The 20,566-nt window shown below is 40.4% G+C and overlaps 2 protein-coding genes across 6 annotated transcripts in view; one reads left to right on the forward strand and one right to left on the reverse strand.

The window, feature by feature from the left end:
- The window catches only part of LOC135082414 (protein strawberry notch homolog 1-like), an 83,980-nt gene extending 82,712 nt beyond the window's left edge, over window positions 1-1,268 (reverse strand). Inside the window, exon 1 of the mRNA XM_063977208.1 lies at window positions 1,093-1,268. Coding sequence (XP_063833278.1) covers window positions 1,093-1,095 — 3 coding nt within the window. The 5' untranslated portion in view covers window positions 1,096-1,268. The remainder of the gene's footprint in view (window positions 1-1,092) is intronic.
- A 416-nt stretch (window positions 1,269-1,684) lies between these two features.
- Window positions 1,685-16,957, forward strand: LOC135082017 (arginine/serine-rich coiled-coil protein 2). 5 transcript variants are annotated; one of them, XM_063976760.1, is made up of 11 exons: window positions 1,685-1,906; window positions 2,317-2,388; window positions 4,727-4,817; window positions 5,333-5,570; window positions 6,699-6,842; window positions 8,360-8,437; window positions 12,524-12,610; window positions 12,866-12,957; window positions 13,894-14,030; window positions 15,015-15,162; window positions 15,604-16,957. In XM_063976760.1, the coding sequence occupies exons 1-11, from the start codon at window positions 1,838-1,840 to the stop codon at window positions 15,756-15,758; spliced, it is 1,311 nt and encodes a 436-aa protein (XP_063832830.1). In that variant the 5' UTR covers window positions 1,685-1,837; the 3' UTR covers window positions 15,759-16,957. The 5 variants fall into 5 exon arrangements, with proteins under 5 accessions (XP_063832830.1, XP_063832833.1, XP_063832832.1 ...); XM_063976763.1 differs by having other exon boundaries at window positions 15,021-15,162; XM_063976762.1 differs by having other exon boundaries at window positions 12,869-12,957.
- Window positions 16,958-20,566: the final 3,609 nt, after the last annotated feature.

Consider the following 20,566-nt stretch of genomic DNA (forward strand, 5'->3'; position numbering starts at 1 on the left):
AGATTTAAATGCCATGGATTGGTGGCTGGGAAACTCCTAAATATGCCACAATCAGAGATAAAATGATTTATAATTTTACATCAAATTCAAAACCAATGATGGTTTAGTAATTGGTGATTGATCACTTGTACAGTGTACATAAGCACATTACATACAGTAGATACCTACTCAAATAGAATTCATTAATATCACCATAGTTGTTAAACTGGAAGTTATTTCAATAATAATTATGTTGACTGTACCAAGAGTGGTATTTTATTCAGCCAATATTTTAATGATGGTAATTATTAAATAGCAGTTCCTAATGACATTATGTTGCAATACAATGCTTATGATTGCAACAGTCAAAATCATGTTGCTAGATACTAGAATTATTTACATTAACACTGCAGTGTTGTTACACCAAGCTATTGGGTTTTACTGCTTGTTTCCATCAAACATAAGCAATTGCAGTTAAACTTATATAACTGATAACAGTCTTTTATGCTGCAATTTATAGGCACTGCACCACTCTTTGATAAGTCATGCTGAATGTTGAGTAATGTCTTCAAATGTCCATTTTATTTCAGTCTAATTTGCCAATCATTTCGCAGTTTCCCTGTTATTATCGTCTTAAGAATATTGTATCTTTCTCCCAAGCCTACTGGGAACCCCTAGGATATGCAAACACCCTGCCAAACCCTCCAGTACCGCATTAGATCAATGTGCTCAACATAGGTAAAGTGCAGATATTCAAGACGTATTCTAACACTATGTCTAGAACCTTCCGAGAAAATCAATACAGCCACACCCAACTTGCATAATTAACTCTTAATAGGACCAAGAAACTGATAGATTTAGGCTAAAACATAGGAAAAATATCACATGTGAGATCGACACCACCTTATGACACTTTTTTTTTGGTTAGAAAACTTGAAAACAAAGAAAAAAAACGCGAAAAATGGACACTTTTATAAAAATTCTGAAAAAATGTACTCTAAGCTACACTCAGTATCAAAAATAATTTCGGGAAATGGTTTTTCTAGGCAGAAAACACATTTTCCAACAAAGTAAAGTTCGTAAAAAAGTATCAAAACAAAAAACTATCATTACCATTTTTATAGCTGATTCAGCGTTTTGGGATCACTTTGCAAATGTGGTGGGTGATGAGAAATAGCTCACACTAGTTTTACTTCACAAATTTGTTCACAAGCACAATAAATATTACTCGAAATTCTTATTTCGTAATGACAAAAAATCCAGACGTCCGCACGGCGGTCAATGCGTCCGCCATATTAAAAATTTTCAAAGAGAAAAGAATTTAGTCGGATACACACTACTAGACTACACTAGAGACATCATTCTTAATCGATAAGTTATAAATAAAGCCAAATTATTCGTATAATTTTGAAAGAAAGGAAAAATGTTTTGCATAGTTTTAAACTTAGAGAACTAAATTGATCAAGCAATAACTATACTTTTGAACTTGCGTCCAAAAGTTTTATCGACACCCTTCCTACAATGCAAGTCAATCTAACACACGGATGTATCCGAACATGTTGAGATAAAAAAAAAAGATTTAAATGAAATACAACTTTCAATTTTATAGCGAAGAAGACAAGGTTGTAAATTCATTGGATATTCTTTGTTTTTCTTGTTTCACTATTGGCTAAAAAGACTTGGGCCAAAAAATGACAACCATAGACAAGGATAATGTTTTTTTATGCCGCCATATTGTCTACTTTTCGTGTTGGTTGAACGGATTGAGAATTTGCGGATTACGATTTGAAATAATTTAATTTTATCATCCACGTTGAATTAATTTTCTAATTGTATTACCTAAAAATACTTATTTGCGATGGATTCCCTAGTTGGCTATGGCAGTGATGATGAAAATGAAAATGAACGCGGAGGTCGCCATTCTTCGGTAAGTGTCCTTGAGTATTTTTCAATTATTTTGAAAATTTTCACCATCACAGCAGCAAACCTATAACTTGTATACTGCGATACAGCTGCTGATAAAATTTCGTACCATTACGTAGCCTTTAAATTGAAAATATTCTGTTAAATTTATTTTAAAGTAGGTAGGTATTCCTGGCTTCACCATCTGTTGTAAATATTTGTAGTTGTACTGTTTACTGTGGGATAGAATTCGTTGGAAATTAATAAACTATTTTTATGTACTTCTAGACATTTTCGGAGGCATGTTAATAATGTTGAAATTAGTATATTCTAATCTAATAACTAGGACACTCATTAACACACCAGTTCTCATCTCTTATTCAAGCAATGGATATTAATCGGTTTTCTCTGCTTGACAATAGACTGATATTGTAGGTCGCGGGGAGCGCGGGGCGCCGCCGCGATGACGACACCAACTATGACGACGTCAACATGGACATGAGCGAGGTAACTACCACTCAACCCCTCTCTCCTTACGTAGAAGTAGAAACACAGACCCAAGTATTTAGCATTGCATCTGTTCTGTCTATTGCTCTAATTCTCATTTTACTATCAACGTAAAATTAAAGATTAAATAAATTAAAGAAATCTGAATCAGTTAAAATAACTTGTTGAATTGTCTTCAACGATGATATTAACACTTTTATTATTTTATATGTTACCCATTTGTAACTTGACACAAAACAAAAGTCAAATACCCCCCTCGAGTTCGCTGAGGCTCCGCCGAGACGACCGCTCGACCGCAGCTACGCTAGCATAGCAGCGCGCACATGTGAGTACATAGCTATTACTCAGGCAGACTTATGATTGGATACGTTTTAATTCTGTTCTATGATAACAGGAGTAAAAAATTAATTAGCTTCATTTATTTTGGATATGGTGTTAATGTGTAATAGTTAATTTGTTTTCAAATAACTAAATATCATTTAATAGCAGCAAGTTTGTAGGTGGTGGTAGGTTTTAAGAAAGTAAACGAAGAAAGAAAAAGCGGAAATTGGTTTGTATTTCATTTTGAGGTTATGTGGCAAAAGAATCTTACCTCATTTAGTATTTTATTACTTGGAATTTCCAAGTTAGTAATTTAATTGCTTTACTAATTGATAGAAAACAGGTCTGCAAAAGGAAAGGTCTACTGTATTGTGTAATTCTATAAATATTTGACTTATGAATATTATTTTCTGCTTCTTTCTTTCGATTTCCATAATTTCCTTCTTGCAATCATATTTTTAGTATTTAGGATCCAAGTTAGTATATTAAATTATCAGAACAAACATATTTCTCAGCTTGGCAGGTGTGCAAGGATCAATTACCAATATTTCTTGCATTTACAAAAACAAGAGTTCCTAATACAAGCAACCAAGTTGCTTGTGAATTGGAATAAAGCTAGGCTTTTTCTATTGTAAGGCCTTAAAATATAAAGGGTCTTTAGCCAACGTCCACAAAATCCTGGCCTAAATACAATGATCTGGATATGATTTCATAGCAACATCACAAGTCATTTCTATTTACTTATTGGTAAAAGTTATACTTTCCGCTGATAGTTTATGTTGAATGGCTGATCGCTTGTCCACAAAATTCTCTGCCAGACTAGGAAACATGCCACAATGAAATCTTATGATATTTTATCGATTTTATATGACAAATCTATGGGCTTATCACCTAGAATCGATAAAATGTCTCGATAAGACTGCCCGCAGACTACAGAATTTTTGTCGGCCGATAGCTTGATCGGAAGTGCGCACTTTACACCGATTTGGTATCGATAGTCGATAGATTTCTCATACAAATTGGAAGCCGACCCAACTATCGGCCGACTAATGCCCGTTGTCACCATCAATCCCTAATTTTTATGTGACCCCTATGAAAACAAAATTCCTGTTATGTTACCATAGGGGTCACTTAAAAATTAGGGATTGATGGTGAAAACGGGCATAAAAGTCTTTAGTCTGCGATGTGTCTAAGATATCGTGGCGTGAACCCTAGCCGTACAGTCAGCGTCAAATATTTCATGACACCCGAAGTAGCCAATAAGTTCGCAACACGTCTTTGTTACAATAGGAATAAGGTTGGTTTTAGTGTCACGCGGACTGTCAGTGCGGATCGCTCCGCACAGTCGATCTGTCTGTATGAACTGCTAGGGAGCGGAGCGGTTCCTCCGGACCGCATTACTCTAAAACGCTTCGTAGAAGTTCATACAGATTTACCGTGCGGAGCGGGTCCGCACCGGACGGTCCGCGTGACACTAAGGCCTCAGCCTCGAACTTAGCGGGCAGCGGGGCGGCGGCGGCGGCGGCGCGGGAGCGGGGCGGGCAACGCAGACCCGTTCTCGAAACCAGCGGGCAGCTCGCGCGGCGCTTTAGCGGCGAAGTGTTGTGTTCGGGGTTGTGTTGTCGAGATATTTGTTTTTATTCGCGAACGAAATGTCTCAACAACGGCGACAATTTTATTTCGATTCAAATTTATTCCTTACGCTCGATTTATTGTGGGCAAAAGAAGGAGTTCGTTGCCCGCTCCCTCGCCGCTGCCCGCTCGTTGCCCGCTCCGGCGCCGCTGCCGCGCCGCTGTTTTCGAGAACCGGTCTATTTGATTTTACGCATAAGATCCTGCCGCTCCCGCCCCGCCGCCGCTCCCGCGCCGCTGCCCGCTAAGTTCGAGGCTGAGGCCTAAAACCAGCCTAAGGTCGTGTTGTCAAGTTTTGACCACTTTGGGTGACACGAACCATTTGTCGCTGAGCACTGACTGTACATGACGGTGGGCCCTGAGTAAGGTGAGCGTGTTTTCGCAGGACTCGCAGGCGGAGTCGGAGCCCGAGCTGCCGCCGGCGGAGCCCGCGCCCGAACGCCACTCGCAGGCCCGGGACGACAGGCGCGGCTCAGGTTAGTGACGATGTAAGGTGTGCTTGCTGCAGGACTTGCAGGCGGAAGGCGCTGGACGCAGGCCACTACCAACCGGGCAACATGAAAAGCATTGGGGGAGGCCTATGTTCAGCAGTGGACGTCCTATGGCTGAGAAACCCAAAGTCAACAGTCGGTCAAATAGCATTTAAGTAATTTTTCTGCAAAAAGGCTTTTAAAAAGCAGTTTTATATTTTCTTTTTTCTGTTTTATCCCCTATATTAATGAACTCTAAAAGATCGCCATGACCAAAATCGGTCGGATGAATCGTCATTATCATCATTGAAGAATCCTTTAGCAGATGCTTACGTCATAATAACTATCTATGTGCAGAATTACAGCGCAATACGCTCAATAGTTTGAGCTGTGTGTTCATAGATCAGGCAGTAACATATTGCCTTATGTATACAGATTTTAATTCTATGTTTCGGCAAACGTAGCGTTCAACGCCCACATATCAAGATTTTTTTTTTCAAATAATAAGCTCTTCCCCCCAGATGACAGCCGCGACCGCGACCGCAACCGTGACCGCGAAAGCGACCGCCGCCGCCGCGAGTCGCCGCGGCGGGACGGGCGCCCCGACCGCCGGGACGAGCGGCCCGACAGGTGCGATTTGTCTCCTCAGGCTGACAGTCGTGACCGCAGGCCCGACCGCGACCGCAGGCCTGACCGCAAGGAGCGGAGCGAGTCGCGTAAAGACAAGGAGCGTGAGAGACGCTCGCCGCGTAAAGAGAGGTATGATTTGGTTTTATATCTTGATCCACAGTTGATGGAACATCAGACTATTGATATTTATTTAGTATGGAATCGTCATTTTAAATTAGAGTTCGTCCCGGGTTTAACTTTTTTGTAATGAGGGGGTTTATGTCTGCAAAATAGTATCTTGATGATTATACATAGAAAAAGGATCGATAATGTCCATCCGCATTGAAATTCAATTTGACAATTGAAATCATACAGCGAAACTGTGCAGCTGTGGCATTAGCTCAAAATTATATTTTTGGGTCCAATGTGTGAATTGAGCCCTACGTTTATGTCCAATATCTAATTCAAGACCAATCATAATATACATTGATGTATTGAATCAAAGACTGTAACTTGTAGCTAAGGGTTCTTACACACGAACAGCATTTTGCTGTCGACGCATGTAACTGCAGTCGACGTCAGAAGGCGACGGCTAGCTGTCGACATGCTGCCGACGTGCTGTCGACGCGTTCGCGGCTGCCGCCGGCAGGTGGCGACAGCTAGCCGCCTCCGCCATTTTGAAGGTCAACTGTCAGTAGTCCAGGAGCTTACACGCACACCTAATGAGTTCCGAACAAATTGATTCGGAATTGCTAAAAAATTAGTGCTGTCAAAAACAATGAAATAATATGGAACTCGAATTTAGAAGGCTACCATAAAAAAACATTAAAAAATAGAGCATGGGCGTCGGTGTGTGTAGTCTCGTTCTCTATTCAACAACATTTCTTAAACCCACAATGACCGGTTCTTTCTCTTTCGTCGACAACGACGGAGTAAATGCAACAACAGTGTTTCTTCAATGAAATCCATTTTCAACTGGCTGGCTCCTGTACAAAGACGTACGCCGACACGGTCGTCGCAGCAAGCTGTCGACTCGTCGACGTTCGTCGACGGCAGACGTCGACGTGTCGACAGCTTGCTGCGGGCACGTCGACGGCTAGCTGCCGACAAATGACGGCGACTGCGGTCGCCTTTGCTGTCGTCAATGTGCTGCTCGTGTGTAAGAGCTCTAATGTGTGTCACAATGTTTACCCTGATGTGTTCAAAATTAGCGACAACTTTTTAATGTGTGCTAGTTTACGAATGTGTTCACAAGTCTCAAACGCTCATATTGTGTAGATGCGACAAGAACGGCCCTCGCAGTGGGCGGCGCGGGTTGTTAGGCGAGCGGCCGCCGGCGCTGATGGAGCTGCGGCCCTTCGGCGGCGAGCCACCGCCGGCGGAGCGCCGGCCCCACGACGCGAGGGACGCAGCCTCGCCCAGGTGAGATCCCGCGACTTTTCATTTATTTTACGGTTAGGTTAGGTTTATTCTGGGAGTGGGTAGTCAATGCGAAAAATCGCTCAACGGTTGGAATGTGCAGGTGTCAAAATGTCCATACGGACCGGCTGTTAGTGTGGCAAAAAGTATGAACGAATTGGATTTGGAATGTTCCAACCGTGAGCGATTTTTCGCATTGACTACCCACTCTCAGAATGGTTAGGTTAGAGTTCGTTTAAGGCGAATGACGCAGCACCGGGGTCTTTTAGTGGGTATGCCTTGTCCTTCTGACTTGGTGAGCCCCACATAACCTACCCTGTCCCCGTGGGGTAGGTATGCAATGCATTTTTCCCCGGAAAAAAAAGGTTAAAGTTCGTTCGTTTTAGCCGAAAGACGTTCACTGCTGGACAAAGCATCCCCCTCCATCGGCCTTCCCCAAGGATTTCCATAAAGACCGGTCCTGCGCCGCTCGCGTCCAGGCACCTCCCGCGACCTTCACCAGATCGTCGGTCCACCTAGTGCAGTGGTTCTTAACCTTTATAAGTCACGAGAGACGATTTTACCAAATTTGTGTCTCGTCAAGGACCACTTTTTTTTTTTACTCGACGGCGTTGCGTTGGCTCGACTCAACACGTCACGTCACTTGTTTATTACGATGTCTTCGTGGACCACTTGGAATGCCTCCAGGGACCACCAGTGGTCCACGGACCACCGGTTAAGAACCACTGACCTAGTGGGAGGCCTGCCCACGCTACGTCTTCCGGCTCGTGGTCACCACTCAAGATCTTTCCTGCCTCAGCGGCCATCAGCTCTACGAGCTATGTGCCCCGCCCACTGCCACTTGATTTGGATCATAAGAGTTATAAGCCCTGGAAACTTCCTTCTCTGTCCCTCTACTGTTTGCTTCTGAGACCTTACTGTCACTAAAGCTGGCAATCTATTCTCAGGCTGAGGGATCTACCTATCCCAAAGTTAGAACTTCAAATACGACGTGTCTACCTTAGGTATACGATGGTAAATGAATTGAGGCAAAACAAGACGAGGTGGGACTGTGGGAGTTGATGTTCGTTTCTTGTCGCTTTTTACGACATCCACAGAAATGGTTGTGATTCTATTCTATTCTGCCGTTTCAGCTCGGAATGACAACTTCTCAAAATGACAACCGGGTCGCAAAATGTCCACTTCTCGGAATGACAACTTCTTAAAAATACAACTTCTCATAATGTCTATTTCTCACAATGACAAATTCGTATTTGGTCAACTTCGCATAATGTCAACTACTTGTTGATATTTTATATTCATTATTTCTAGAGTTCTAGTTCTTCTAGAGTTGTCATTATGCGAAGTTGACCAAATGCGAATTTGTCATTGTGAGAAATAGACAATATGAGAAGTTGTCTTTTAGCGAAGTTGTCATTTCGAGAAGTGGACATTTTGCGACCCGGTTGTCACTGAAACGTATTCTGCCAGAACCACAAGGCCAACAATTTAACTTATTGTAATGTGTAACTTGTCTCTAGGTTCGTTGACCGCGACCGCCGCGACAGGGACCGCGAGCGAGACAGAGACAGGCACGGCCGCCGCTCCGAGGAGTCGCGGTAAGTTCACTTAATCCCCTATTTACTATAGTACTTGTTATAATTGAATCTTGTTATCTGCAATAGGATGAAAACTAATTATTATAATGGGAATAATTGAAATAAAATAACGTATTTCTGTGAAAGCCGAAGATCGAGTGTCTTTTATTTTATAATCCACATAGACAATACATTCTATAGAGTCTATAGTTTATTTGGTGTTCAAACTACTTTCTAACACCCCAACTACAGCAAATAAACGATAATTACAAAAACAAGTTTACGGAACATAACGCTTAAGTCAGAACATCAGCTGGCATTGCATTAGTTGGTATACCCAATATACCCATACCGTTCTGGTGGCCTTCTCACTCGTTTGGGTATTACTGGAATTGCTGGTTCTGGTAACATTGTTTCCTTCACCTCTTCAGATGTTTGAGATTGATGCAAAGTTGAATCCAAATCAGTCAAAGCATTAGACTCTGAAGGTCCTACTGTGTCATCATGCGACTCATTTTCAGTGAAATCTACAGGGCTCACAATGACATCCAACTTTTCTTCATCAATGTTATTGCTACTGCTTGGAACCTCTGATTGGACAATATCCCCAACTGAAACTGTTACATTAGAATCTGATGTACAGTTTCCTTTTGCATTCTCATGTACAATAACATCTCTACTAATTGTAATATATCTTTTGATGGGGTCATAAACTCTGTATCCCTTTACACTATCTGAGAAGCCGACTAATATGTGCTTTCTTGACTTACTATCCCACTTTAGTCGTTTCTCTTTTGGTATGTGAACCATAACATGACTTCCAAATATTCTAATATGGGCTAAATCTGGTTTCCTGTTTGTCCAGAGCTCATAAGGAGTTTTATTATTTAGTCCTGATGCTACAGATCTATTCTTAAGATAGACAGCGGTGTTTGTTGCCTCTGCCCAGAACTTCTTATCTAATCCTGCATCAAATAATAAACAACGGGCTCTCTCTACAATTGTTCTATTAGTTCGTTCACTCAAACCATTTTGTTCGGGAGTGTATGGATTGGTCTTTTGATGTATTATGCCACTCTTTTTTAGGAAATTCTCAAATTCATTGCTACAAAACTCTAACCCATTATCAGTTCTGAATACTTTGATTTTTCTACATTGTTGGTTCTCTACCAATTCCTTATATTCCCTGAAGTACTTGAAAACTTCTCTTTTTTCTTTGAGGAAATAGACAAACACCATTCGAGTAAAATCATCAACAAATATAAGAAAATACCTTGCTCCACCAATTGAAGTAACCTCCATGGGGCCACAGACATCAGCGTGGATAACTTCCAATGGCTCGCTGCTCCTCGTTCCCACATGGCCAAATGGTGAGCGTGACTGCTTTCCTTCACAGCACACGGTACACGAGTTTTTGTTGATCACGGAGTTATCAGTGCACGATATTCCTGTCACTGCTCCATCTTTCATCTTGTTCAGGTCATTCATATTCAGATGTCCAAGTCTCCTGTGCCACATTTCACTGCTTGCTGCTGAAGAGCTTGATGTAAACAAACACTGTTTCTTTTCTATGACCATCTTGTAGACACCATCTATCAGATTTGCTACAGCCACTAAAGTGTTCTGTCTGTTGTAAACATAGCAACAATTCTCCTTAAAATCGACTTTATTCCCATTCTTGATAAGCTGACTGATGGAAATTAGGTTTGTGGTAAGGTTAGGTATAGCCTGACCAGGAACATAAAAACCCTGGCATAGAGGCGCGTCAATTGCATTTGATAGTGCAACACTGGGTACAGTCGTACCTGTATTAAATTAATAGGCTAACTTTATGTATCAGGATTCAGGATTATGGGCTAATTTAATATTTTCATAAATTAACAAAAAAATATTATATTATAGGTAAACTGGTTTAAATAAATTAAATGAAACCATCAATCGAGCAAGTAGGATTTTATTAATTAAGTATTATTCATCAATAATCAAATTCTGAACTTGAATATTTAACTACAATGTCTGCTCATGAACGCTTCAAACTCGGTACTTCTTTCCCAATTCCATAAAATTCAACACTTACAAAGTGACAAAAAACTTTAAAATAGGTAGTTGAAACAAACCACAGCTAATTTTCATAGTTGACTGTACTATACGATAAACATGTCAGTCAATTTGACAACCTTTGTCGGAAACATTAGTCAATGAAAATATTGTCCGAACCCTTAGTATTTTTCTTCGACAAATACTTTAACACATTGTAAACCACTTTTCTTTCACGACTATAAAAAGATTTTAGCAATTTAATTCACAAAATCAATTGCGCACATTTAAAATAAAGTTTGTTTACACTTTGACAACAATAGACTGACATGCAAGGTGACATGTCAATGAAGTTTTCAGTTACTGTTGCCATTAAAAGAAATTAGTACCATTAATTTTCCGCAACATGGCGAGGGTTTTTATGTTCCTGGTCAGGCTATACACACAACACATCTTTCAGCGTCACTTCATAAAGGGAATCCGGAGTAACGGTCATGATATCGACATCCCCAGAGCATAAAACTGGCATAGCATTCTGATTTGCCGCTATAATCTCCTTAATGCTTGTAGTAAAAGATGCATTCTGTATCATGTTTATATTTGGAGTCATATGTGTACTCGCACCGCTATCCAAATAGAAGTCCTGTTTGTTGTAATTTCCACTCAAGAAAACTGCCGAAAAAGCGTTTGTTTTCTTTATCTGAGGCTGATTACTCTGTTGTTTACATTGAGATTTGTAATGTCCAAACTGTTTACAACGATAACACTTGACACTTGACTTGTCCGATTTGACATTTGATGAGTCGGGCATAGACTTTCCATTTCCGCCATACGCACCGCCATGAAGTTGGTTGGAGTTGTCGAACTTGCCAGTGCTACCAACTTTCAAACTATGACGACTGTGCTGCCCTCTACTCAAGAATGCGCTTCCCGCCTCGCAGTCATTTCCTGCCAAATCTATGAGCTTCGTTTTCACTACGTCACTGGTAATGGCGATTCCCGAATGCTCGATTGCCATAATCATGGGGAAATACTTTTCAGGCAAACCAGCTAACAATAAACTCCCGATCCACTCGTCATTTACGGAGAAACCTGTTCCCGACAACTTCTGGGCCGTTTCGATGATTTGTGTAACATAACTCGTCATTGATTCGCAGCTGTCAAGGCGAATTGATATCAAATTCCTGAGTAATGTTATTCGTCTTGAGAATCCAGAATCATCAAACATGTTTCTTACTCTCTGCCACAGATCTTTGGTGCTTTTAGCTTCTTTGATGTGGACGTATAATGACGGATCTATTGTTAGGATCAGCTTGGCCATTGCTTTTCTGTCTTCTGTTGCCCTGGCTTCTGAACATTCTTGCTTGATGCAGTCAGACATGCCCTCCAAGACCAGCAAATTTTCCGCTGCAAACGCCCATTCATGGTAATTCTGGCGACCCAGTAGCTTAGGCACACTGGTTAGGAATGCGTTTGAAGACATTTTTGATGTTTCAGTTCTTGCTTCTTGTAAATAAATACGCGCCTATTCCAGATTAATGCACTTATTGATAACTTTTTGGGTTTACTGGGCCCATAACCTATTATAATGGGAATAATTGAAATAAAATAACGTATTTCTGTGAAAGCCGAAGATCGAGTGTCTTTTATTTTATAATCCACATAGACAATACATTCTATAGAGTCTATAGTTTATTTGGTGTTCAAACTACTTTCTAACACTAATTATTTTCTAATGCAAGATAATTTATTGTGTGTTTATTTGTTCCGTACGCATTCCTATTCATCTTATGGTGAGTATTTATTTCTATATGCCACAACTACATATTATTTCAATTTGAAATACAAGAAAAAAGAACAATAATTGATTTCTTTCTTATATGGTGGGAAACAAGTAAAAATTGTGAGCGACTATATTCCAATAAAATTAATGGGTCCGACTGACCTCGAGATCCGAGGAACGCGGGTTCGAAACCCACCCCTGCTGGACTATTGTGGTGAACACGCAAGCATTGTAGGGTTAACGGAACTATTTTTTAAAAGATTACACAGACTTTATCTTGTTCCCAGGTCCCACAGGCATCCTGACAGACGCGAGCGGTCCCGGTCTAGAGAGCGCTCCCGGGGCGCCGCCTTTCCGCCACCATCTACCTCCAGGTAATGCATTTGTAGACTTCTCTAAGAGAAATAAGTTCTCTTCTCATGACAATGAATTTTGCATCATCACAAACCTTTAAGATGTATTGAAATAGTCCCAGGTTACGTTAATCTTTGGGACAATTTACCAAACCATTATCCAGCATAGAGCATGGTTGTTTAATACGAAGATCACTGCCCTAATATCAATCATGCCATGGTAGCCATGAAAGTAATTGTTATTGTATGTAATACAGTCTATTAATTTATTTTTAGCAGTGGGGAGAGGCGAGGTTCCCCGCCGTCTGGCGATTACCGCCCGTCATCGTACAAAGTCAACAAGAAATTAGAAGTTATGGAAAAAATGGGTAAGTTAATTTTATTAATTATCAAATGCATGTGTCTACAAAAGAAAATAATAATATTGTGTGTCGTTTTTTCGCCATCCCTTTACTAGAGCTTCGTCGTACCACCGTGTGCCAATAAATAATAAATCTAATTTGAAGGCGCCCTTAGAGCCTTGCCACACTAGCGGATTGCAAGTGGAGCGGCGGCGCAGCCGGCACGCCGCGGTTGACAAAATGCTTGCAAAAAAACCGTGGCGTGTACCGCGCCGCGCCACCGCTCCGCGTTGAAACCGCTTGTAATCCGCCAGTGTGGCAAGGCTCCAAGGGCGCCTTCAAATTAGAGGCGTGAGGAAGCACTGCCTGCAATGGCGCCACTAGGGCGGGGCTACTAGTTTCCTTACAATTTCTAGAAGCGCAACGCATGTCGCGTTTGTTACGATAGTGACGCTGCGACTGCGCTTCTAGAAATTATTTTTTTAGACCAGGGGTCTCCAAACTTTGAAGCCTTGGAGCCATAATAATTCTTTCGGTATGTTTGCCCACCTATGCAAACATTTCAATCACTATTGATTGTGTATTGTGACACGTAACGACATCGAGAGTCGAGTAGTGATACTACTGTTCTAGGTATTTTCTGTTGCAGCTACCCACTAACAGTGGGCTGAGTGCGAGTAAAATGTATGAAAATTTTAGTTTTTGAACGTTTCCCGCTAGGGGCGCTGTACAATCCGTCACAAATGCATGACGTCAAAAAATGACATTAAATGTAATGTCATTTTTTGACGCGCTCACTAGTGAGCGCGTTTGATATAAACTCACACTAGGCCCTCAGGTGGCATATTTGGGTCTTAAGCTGTCGCGGGCCGGATCGGTGGCGGGCCGTAGTTAGGAGACCCCTGTTTTAGACTATACTTGTTTTTCACCAATCACGCATCAATAAGTCTCTGTCCTCCCTAGGGCTCCAGATCAAGACGCCGGACGGGTCGATGGCGACGGCGCAGCAGCTACGAGCGGCCGCGGGCGACGCGCCGGCCTCCTCGCTGCCCTCCTACTACAACCCGGGCGCCGCCAACACCTCCAAGATCCTCGACCAGGTCAGTGGATAAGGCTATTGTGAAGGGTGTAATCACAGTTATAGATCGTTTTATCCTCGAAGACGCGCCCCATCTCTCCCCGGCACAGTGTTTTATGAAGGCCATTTTTTGGACATGGCCTTTTTATTCAAAAAGCGGTTAGTAAAGGCGATTTAAATGATAGCTACGAAATTCTCATTTAGCTAGCATGTCTAGTTTTTACAAAATAAATTCTTGAAAATTGACAATTTTCAATCCGGAAATATTTAAAAAACTGTTTTCTGTTAAACTAAGCATGTTAACCAATTACAATGTTAGTACATAGATGGAGTATCTTATTCTACATATTTGAAAGCTTAAAAGAATCTCGTAGATTTCTCAGATCCAAATATATACCTGTTTTTTAGATTTAATTTTTTTTTCTCAAAAATTCCGCCGTGTTGGGAAAAGTTATTTATACTGAAATTATTATCTTTACTTCCCGAACATGAGACAAAAACATTACGTCCCAATAGGCTAGTTTCCTAAAAATATTGGACATATATATTTTTATTTGTCAATCTAACAAATAATTACATAGTTATGGTGCGTTGAAGTTCCGCACGACGTCACAACGTGCGGCACTTTTATGCAAGGATTGACGTCACGGGCCTCTTCTTATGAACTTTGGCGCGTTTTATCTCTTTAAATTTTCATTAGTTTGAAAAAGTGAAAAATACGTGTAGAGTATTTTTTGATAAGTTAACTGACGGACTAATTAAAACTCTTGCTTTTTGACCCAGGAAACATCCCTATTCCATGGAATCTAGAAACCACAGCATTTTTAAGTTTGATCCGGATTTTACGTCAGCAGGGTTGTCAATTTCTCGTATAACAAATGCAAACCACGCGCGAGCAACAGCCTATGTACTAACTTGATACAGTATCTGATACGCTTGCTTGCCCTGCTTTATGCTTTTCTACATCGCAAAGTGCCCCGTTGACGATGGACTTGTTTGTCCGCAGGTGCAGAAGCGCAAGCTGTTATGGGGCGCCAAAGCGAAGGCCGAGGCGGCGGCGCCGGCGGGCCAGTGGACGGGCGCGCGCTTCGCCCAGGACAGCGACGGGCGCCAGGCCTCCAAGTTTATGCGGCTTATGGGCATACGCGACCCCGGTGAGTAGTCTACTTGTAGGTAGATAAGTGACACTTTGATCGAATCCATTGTAACTGCTTACAAAAAAAGGCCTTTCAACTATCTTTCGACATTTCAACTCGCACATTGTACCGCTTGTCTAGGGCATAACATAAATCTATAAAAATGCTCTCGTATCTGAAAGATTCTGACGCTATAACAGTAACTTTTTGTATGGATTGATTCTAAAAACTGACTTGTTTTGGTTTACATAATGTAGTTTCGGTAAGTTGTGAAACGCATGAGCTGTCTTGTGGATGGAGCAAGAAAGACAAGACGCCATCTTTGATAGATCAAATAAATATTTGTATTTGAATTGTTAGTGATGTGCGGCGACCAACCGGTTTCCGTGGCGGTTCGGTCCAACTAGGGTAGGCATTTTTTAAATATTTCGTTATTTATTTATTTTTTTCCATTCACAGAGGCAGTCAAAGCAGAGAAGCCACCTCCATCAGCGGACCCCATCAAGAAACAAGAGGAGCTGTTCCAAGCCATGCAAGCTCAGTACGAGGTCGCCCGAGCCACTACGCACACCATGCGAGGCGTGGGCCTCGGCTTCTCGCGGTCCCAATACTAGCGAACTGCGAATGTGTGACGGACAAGACAGTTGTGTTCTAAATATTAGAAAAAAAAACTATTTATATTTATAAAGAGTGAACTATCAAATCATAGTTAAAAGGGTCACTGGTCTCTTAAAATTGTCTTATGGCCTTCGCTAAACCTCGCATGGGCCACGGGCACTTGCTCCGTGCACCCACGCAAGTTTAGCGTAGGCCCTTAGTCGCCCTAAGATATTTTTAAGACCTGGAATTTATACTATCAACTAAAGTACAATGTACTTAGAGATGGGTAAGTGCTAATAATCCGATTAATAGCAATTGGCTAGTAACGGATTAAAAGCAGTTATTAGCCATTAATAGCCAATAATAGCCGATTTCAGATGGTAACCCTGCTATTAATGTTATACTAATGATTAAACATATCCCTTCATAGTTTACAAATTTAGCACTTGAAATTTGGAAGGGACGTTGCTTAGGTACCGTAGAGGTGCATTAAGAAAGGAATACCCGAAATTCCAACGGGCACGGGAATTAGCTGGAAAATCCTTTTGTATGAAAAATCTAAACCGCTTAAGTTAGACGCTTGAAATTTGGTATGCAGGTACCTTAGTAAACTTAAAGCTTAGTTACAAGAGGATATTGCAAAATTCCCACGGAAACGGGAGTTAGCGGGAAAAAAACATTTGTATGAAAAAATCTAAACCACGTAAGATAGACGCTTGAAATTTGGCATGCAGGTACCTTAGTAAAGTCAAAGCTAAGTTACAAGAGGATATTGCAAAATTCCCATGGGAACGGGAGTTAGCGGGAAAAAACACTTGTATAAAAAAATCTAAACCACGTAAGATAGACGCTTGAAATTTGGCATGCAGGTACCTTAGTAAACTCAAAGCTTAGTTACAAGAGGATTTTGCAAAATTCCCACGGGAACGGGAGTTAGCGGGAAAAAACATTTGTATGAAAAAATCTAAACCGCTTAAGATAGATGTAGGGGCTAAAACGGGATCCACGCGTACGAAATCGCGGGCGGCCGCTAGTCTAAATATATAAAAGGAGAAACTGACTGACTTAGTGACATATCAACGCACAGCCTAAACGGCTAAACATATGCACTTGAAATTTGGAAGGGACGTAGCTTAGGTACCGTAGAGGTGCACTAAGAAAGGAATTCCCGAAATTCCTGCGGGAATGGGAATTAGCGGGAAAATCCTTTGGTATAAAAATCTAAACCGCTTAAGTTAGACGCTTGAAATGTGGCATGCAGGTACCTTAGTAAACTTAAAGCTTAATTACAACAGAATATTGCAAAATTCCAACGGGAACGGGAATCAGCGGATAAAAAAAAATATATGAAAAAATCTAAACCGCGTAAGATAGACGCTTGAAATTTGGCATGTAGGTACCTTAGTAAACTGAAAGCTTAGTTTCAACAAGGAATTCCCAAAATTCCCACGGGAACGGGAATTATCGGGAAAATCCTTTTGTATGAAAAATCTAAACCGCCTAAGTTAGACGCTTGAAATTTGGCATGCAGGTACCTTAGTAAACTTAAAGCTTAGTTACAACAGGATATTGCAAAATTCCCACGGAACGGGAGTTAGCGGGAAAAAACATTTGTATGAAAAAATCTAAACCGCGTAAGATAGATGAAGGGGGTAAAACGGGATCCACGCGTACGAAGTCGCGGGCGGCCGCTAGTACAGTATGAGTCTTGAGAAAGTGCATAAAATATATGAAAATAGGCGGAACTACTAAACCTATTTTTATCGATAAAAAAAGTCAAAAAATATCTGAGTTTTTATTATTTATTGACATTTTCTGGGTATTTTACGTATTTTTTTAGTATCGCCTGTTATTAAGCACTAGCGGCCGCCCGCGACTTCGTACGCGTGGATCCCGTTTTACCCCCTTCATCTATCTTACGCGGTTTAGATTTATTCATACAAATGTTTTTTCCCGCTAACTCCCGTTCCCGTGGGAATTTCGGGAATTCCTTGTTGTAACTAAGCTTTAAGTTTACTAATGTACCTACATGCCAAATTTCAAGCGTCTAACTTAAGCGGTTTAGATTTTTCATACAAAAGGATTTTCCCGCTAATTCCCGTTCCCTTGGGAATTTTGGTAATTCCTTTCTTAGTGCACCTCTACGGTATTTAAGCTACGTCCCTTCCAAATTTCAAGTGCCTACGTTTAACCGTTTAGGCTGTGCGTTGATCTGTCACTAAGTCAGTCAGTTTCTCCTTTTATATAATATTTAGATTCTTTTTTAACTACAATGTCGTTTATATAAATTACATTGATGTTTTTTAGTTCTTTTTTGTTTCTTTGAGTAATATTTGATTTTAATATTGATTTGATTTTAAAGGTGGAAGAAAAAACGTAAGAAACTATTAATAGCAGGGTTACTAGCCAATGGATGGCTAATAATGGCTATTAATAGATAATAATCAGTTATTATCCAAACTAGCTGGCTACAAACCCATCTCTAAATGTACTCATATTTTTGTTCATCAGAGACAAGACTTTTTTGTCTGCTCTATGAATATTAATGGTGTAATTCCTAGTTCCTTTTTTTTTTGTAAATATGATGTTCCTCATTTTTAAGAGGCTTGTGCAACCCAATCTCATATAAATAACGCTTAACTTTAACTTGTAAGAATGCTAGGTTATGAATAGAAATTATTGTCCACTTATGACCCTTTAGTTAGCTGCCTAAGCACTAGCTAAACCTATGTCCTACATATGTGTGTATGACCATGTACAGTGTGTAATATTGAGGTTATATTATGTTAACCCACTTACTCCTACCAGTGGGTCTAGTCAAAATGCCATCGCAAACCAATGTGAAGTTTTCACTAATGTCAGTCGCCGCGTCACCAGTGATTCGATTCGATCGGAAAATGGCAGCCAAAATGCACATTGAACCACCAACGACGCGGCGATATAAAAGTTCATTCAAAATCGAATAAAAGTTAAAAAATGTCTATGACTTTGCGATTGTTTTTACTTTTTCTAGCTTTTTTTTTTTTAAATTAGTTTCTTCCTTCTTTCTGCTCTCTGTTTACGTCTATGCTTCGCTGTCAAACTAGCTGTCAAAACGACATCGCGATACGGATTTGTCAAAACAGCCTTAGGGTGGGTTGCACCATCTTAGTTTAACTTTGACAAACGTCTAAAATCTGTCCAACTCCATACAAAAAACACCGGTTAACGTCATAGTTACGTTTAAAGTTAGGTGGTGCAACTCACCCTATTGGTTTTCGATCGAATCCAAGCTTATCACCGGGGTTTTAGTAATCGCAATGAAAATGGCGGGTGTTGCGATTCGATTCGATTTTGATTGAGTCTTAAATGCATGTTGGCTAAGCCTTTGTATGGGAAATTTCAAACCAGTCTTTCGATTATCGATAGGTAGGGCTTTGCGATTCGATTTTTTGCCGTTTGACTAAGCCTTTTTTGTTATCGACCTCTTTTGCGATTTGTTTATTTGTTTGCGACTGGTTTGCGATGGGTTTGCGATTTTAAAGTGCGTTTTGACTAGACCCGCAGGTGTTATAACACCGCTAAAAAGTAGTTCGGAATATCCTCAGATAAATTATAAAAATATCGAGAATTTATTTACTGTTCCTTGTATTTTCTCTTCATTACGAATCAAGCTGTAATTGAGTATGTTCGATATCGCATATTTGCTTTATTTTGTTAGTATTTTACTATTTTGAATTCTGTTATTTAGTTTTGTGCAAAAACGTCATATAAAAGCTAAGATATTTCATAAACTTGCTAGTAATACCTCAGATTATACTAGTTATTATTTTAGGTACTACTATTAGCTACAAAACTATAAACTTATGTTTTTGAAAAGCTTTACATTTTTGAGACTTTTTATGACAAAATTACGATCGGTGTTTTAACACCTGGTCGCATAATCGACGTCTAATTTGTATATTCATTAAAAGTTTAGGCCACGATATAAAAGACCGCTGAGACTTCACGAAATAGTGGAAATATTAGAAAACATTGACGACAATGATCAGATACCGAATTACATAGCAATTTTACCACCAGAAAATGCTAATGCAGAAGCAACAGATGAAGATTCTGGTGAAGAAGACCACGTTACCTTACAAAATCTTCCAGGTTAGCCTGCTTCCGTTTATCTAACTATAGTTACAGCGTGTAAGTTTTCTATTGCTATTTTTCGTGAATTACCAGGTTCTCAACTTAGAGCCGAGGCAGAAGTACAGTACGACAAGTCTTCTTCAGACAAAGAGGATAACATCCCGCTTTCTGAATTTTTTAAAGTAAGACGAAATGAATCTAATGATGCCTCCAATGCAGCTAGTTCTTCTGCCATGAAAGTACCTACCGCAATCACAATTATTACAACAATGCAATATAGTGCAAGTACCTTCTGTTAAAGTTTGTGCCAAACAATATTTATGAAGAATGGCGCCACAACCAGGGTCTACGGAGCTTACATCCCTATGTACATGCATAGGGATGTAAGCTCCGTAGACCCGGTAGACCCGTAGACGAGTACATACTCGTACTACTCTACTTACGAGTACTACATGCAACTGACATGTAAAATTTGCAAGAAAAAAACAATTTGGTGTAAAAAATGCGCCACGTACTAAAGTATCCTGGGTTATGATTTATGTCTCCACCATCCTCCTACCTCCTCTGAATAAGATTTTGGTATTTTTTAAATAAATGTGTATAACTTACAACTCGTTTTTAACTCTTAAACCTAACAAAATCATAGTATAATTTTTTCACGTAGTAGTAGTCCATTCTCCGACCAGGTGTTAAAACACCACCCATT

This window comes from Ostrinia nubilalis, chromosome 21 (assembly GCF_963855985.1).
Source record: "Ostrinia nubilalis chromosome 21, ilOstNubi1.1, whole genome shotgun sequence".
Classification (NCBI taxonomy): domain Eukaryota; kingdom Metazoa; phylum Arthropoda; class Insecta; order Lepidoptera; family Crambidae; genus Ostrinia; species Ostrinia nubilalis.